Raw genomic sequence first — 3,423 nt, 5'->3', positions numbered from 1 at the left:
ATTCAGCTGCTCGTCAGCTGTAATTTTGTATTCTTGGAATTGAGAGGAAAGATATACTCTGTCCTGGATTTTAAAAATGCCTTTTTTTTTTGTTTTAGACAAGAAAAAACAGAAGGATCTTACTAGCAAGGACACCCCAGGCAAAGTAGTTTCCAATCAAGATGTTTCTTATGTAAGTATTGTTGCTTAGGTCACAAAAAAAGCTCAGCTTTATGCAAGGAACTTTGTTCCATTTAAATTACACTGGGACTCCCCAGGCATGTGCATGTCTCTCTTCTGTGAGTTTAATGAAGTAAATTTCACCATGAGGATTCTTTTGGGAGAAGTAAGAGAAAGTTGTACTATTTCCTCAGGATTTGTTGACATGCTTCCTAAAGATCAACACTTCACAAATCATCAGGTCCCCACTGACTGAGGATACCTGTCCCCATGCATACTTTTAGGCAGTGGCGATTGTGAGGTGATTCCCCAAGCTTACCCAAGTCAAAAGAGGTCTGTCTCTCCCACCTCATTCCCTTGCTCATAAAATAGGGAAATCATGGAGAAAACTAAAAGAAAATTACAGAAGTCAAGTATCATGAAATGTGTTTATCCTCTTACACAAGGTTGGTGTTCTGCAAAACTTGTTTCTATTCCTTTTTCTCTTGCTTCTCTTTTCAGGAGAATGTACCTCTCATATACACAGGTAAGAGACAAATAATTTCTCAAAATTCAATAGAAGAAAAAAAAAACCAGATATATAAATTCTAGACTAGAAAAAGGGTATTTCTGTGTAGACTTTGCCGCTGCCTAGAGCTGTCATTCTAGTATAACAGAAAACACTTATTAAAGAAATGCCAGTTCATATTGTGCTTATTAAGGCATTTAGTGGTATCATGAAAGTTTTTCCTTGGCAGGAGTTTTTGTTCTTTAGAAATCAATTACTAACTGACAAGAGGTGAATGTCTGTTCTGTGTGTGGCACAGACACTAGGAGGCAGCAAACTGGATTTCTAGCATCATGGACAGTTAAGAGTAACAGCATAGTCCCACACCGTGCAGTGGAATTGCAGAAACACAAACCTTCCTTACGTTCAAGAGCAAATCCATAGCAGTAACACACAATAGGAAACGAACCTACACTCCAAGGCTGTGGCAAAACAAAAGACCTGTCCTGTTCCAGGACCTTTCCTAACACTATTCTGAGCAAAATAGGTACATGAGGGATGACCAGACTTTAATAATAGATAAGGACAGAGTAGGTTACAGAAGGAACTGAAAGTCTGTTTCAAGTGGTAGAAAGCAATATGGATTTAACCCAAATTTCAATTACCTAGCATTTGGTAGGAACATGTAAAACCAGACCTGCTGTATATTGTAAAAAATCACGTATAAAGCATACTGAGTTGTGAATACCTGAAGCTTAATCTGTTTGAGATAGGAAAAGTATCAGCTCTCAGTGCAGGTGATAAAAACCAGTAAGACAAATGGCAGGAGTATTAATTTTCTTTCATGCTTCTAGATGTTGACCTCAGCAGCCATATTGCTGGTATTGTGGAAGAGATGACATTTCAAGATGTGAAGACATTTGTTCGTAATCACAAAGTACCAGAATCTGTCATAGATCAAACGCTTCGGGACCATTGTAATGATACATCTGAACAGAAGATTAAGCTGTTTCAAGTCTGGTATCAAAGACATGGCTTAAAAGGAGCTTATGGAACCCTAATTAACAGCCTGAGAGAGCTTAAAATGTGCACTGCAGCTGATAAAATTGAGCAAAAGCTGAAGGCAGCTGTTTCCAGCTGTCAGGCAGGGGGACAGTCTTACAGTGATGACACTGAGCAAAGGAAAACCTGCGCTCAGGAAGGTAGGAGCTCTTACAGCGATGGTGCTGAGCTAAGTAAAAACTGTTCTAGTAGTTTGGAAGAGACGTAGTACAAAGTCATTTGAAAATTACTTCTGATGTGAATTAGTATTTTTCTAATACTATAAACAACAAAGCTTTTAAATGCCAATTTCATTAGCAATCTGATAGATTCAAGAACGTTACAGTATGAACAAGGAATAATTATGTTTTCCATAGCAATATTGTTCCTTTAAAAATGTTTAGCTTTTTTGTTGTGGTTGTTAAGAACTAGGATAATTTTAATGGCTTATTTACTAAAGGATACAATTTAAGAGTCCAGATACAAGATTCTCTACAAGAAGAAAGGAATAGTCATTATTTGAAGAAGAGGTTTAGTCTAAATGTACATTCTTGCATAATTTAATCGATGTAATGTTTTACTTACTTTAAAATTGTGGGATGTTGCAGTTATCAAAGTGAGAACTCTGATGTTAATAGTCTATGAAGTGTATCAGGAAGAATACTTGAACAACAACAACAAAAATTTGTGTGATATACACCTGATTTATTTTGAATATAGGTGTTGCTGTGTAGTTAAATTCTACTTTGTTGTAAATGGAATTTCTCCCTTGTATGAAAGCACCTGTGTGTGTATACGCTTTTGTATGTGTGCGTGTATTTATTTGCATGTATATGTGCAATTTTTCTATACAAAAGCTCCGAGTGCTAAGTAAAAATTATTATTTCCCTTGTTCTCTGCAATGATTGCAAGCCTTTTCTAATGTTAAAACCCTTCAAAGAAGCAGGAGCTGAAGCAGCACAGCAGAACCATGACTTCTGGAAGGCAACCTGCAGAAGCTATGAAGTCTCCATAAACACGTAGGCAATGAAAACATTCTTATTATTAAAAAATATAAAAATCCTCATAGTGCATGACTTGTCTTCCCTTCTTACTGTGCAACCCGTGGATGCCATTTTTAGATTTTCTTTTACTCAGGTTAGTAAATCACAAAAAGGGAGATAACTCTGGAAGAAAACCTCCTTACCTGTCTTCCATCAGAGGGCTCAGCTCCTAAGTTCGAAGAAACCAGTGGTGTTGGCTGCCCTGCAGCAAGGCCTTTCCCACTCACACACCCATTTATGTAAAGCCTCACAAAATCTTTCAACAGAAGAGGAGAACTCAGTGGAAAGGTTTTATTTTTTCCTGGGCACAGTAAGCATGATACCTTTCTTTGGCTCTGCCACGAGTTTCCTAGAGAGAATCCCCAGCCAATGTCAAGACTTGAGGCAAAACGTGAGGAGACCTGTGTGAGCTTCCTCCCACCTGGCAGCCAGGGTGTGCCAGGTGTATGGGGTAGGACCCAACTGCTGCCACCTGGCCCTGGGGGTGTGGAAAGGGCAGGGCAGCCCTGGCAGCAGGGTGCCAAGTGCTGGCAACCAACCCTGGGTGTCCACAGCAGCCTGAGGTTGCTCCAAAAGGTCACGTTGCTAGAAATGAGGTGCCTGGGAGGACTGTGTGGCTCTTAAAAACAGTGAGAAATCTGTGTATAGCATTGACAGGAGTCTGAAAGGAAAGGCAGAACTTAGATCAGCTTC

The 3,423-nt window shown here is 39.2% G+C and overlaps 1 protein-coding gene across 1 annotated transcript in view; it reads left to right on the top strand.

The window, feature by feature from the left end:
- The window catches only part of LOC104490889 (tumor necrosis factor receptor superfamily member 6-like), a gene marked incomplete at its 5' end in the record, with an annotated part of 5,603 nt that extends 3,687 nt beyond the window's left edge, over positions 1-1,916 (top strand). Inside the window, 3 exons of the mRNA XM_010133243.1 lie at positions 99-172; positions 661-685; positions 1,501-1,916. Of these exons, the coding sequence (XP_010131545.1) occupies positions 99-172; positions 661-685; positions 1,501-1,916 (515 nt within the window). The remainder of the gene's footprint in view (positions 1-98; positions 173-660; positions 686-1,500) is intronic.
- Between the last annotated feature and the right edge of the window lie 1,507 nt (positions 1,917-3,423).

Source organism: Buceros rhinoceros, unplaced genomic scaffold (genome assembly GCF_000710305.1).
Source record: "Buceros rhinoceros silvestris isolate BGI_N320 unplaced genomic scaffold, ASM71030v1 scaffold15650, whole genome shotgun sequence".
Taxonomy (NCBI): domain Eukaryota; kingdom Metazoa; phylum Chordata; class Aves; order Bucerotiformes; family Bucerotidae; genus Buceros; species Buceros rhinoceros.
Note: the sequence above shows the minus strand (reverse complement) of the source record. Positions and strands in the feature narration are given on the sequence as shown.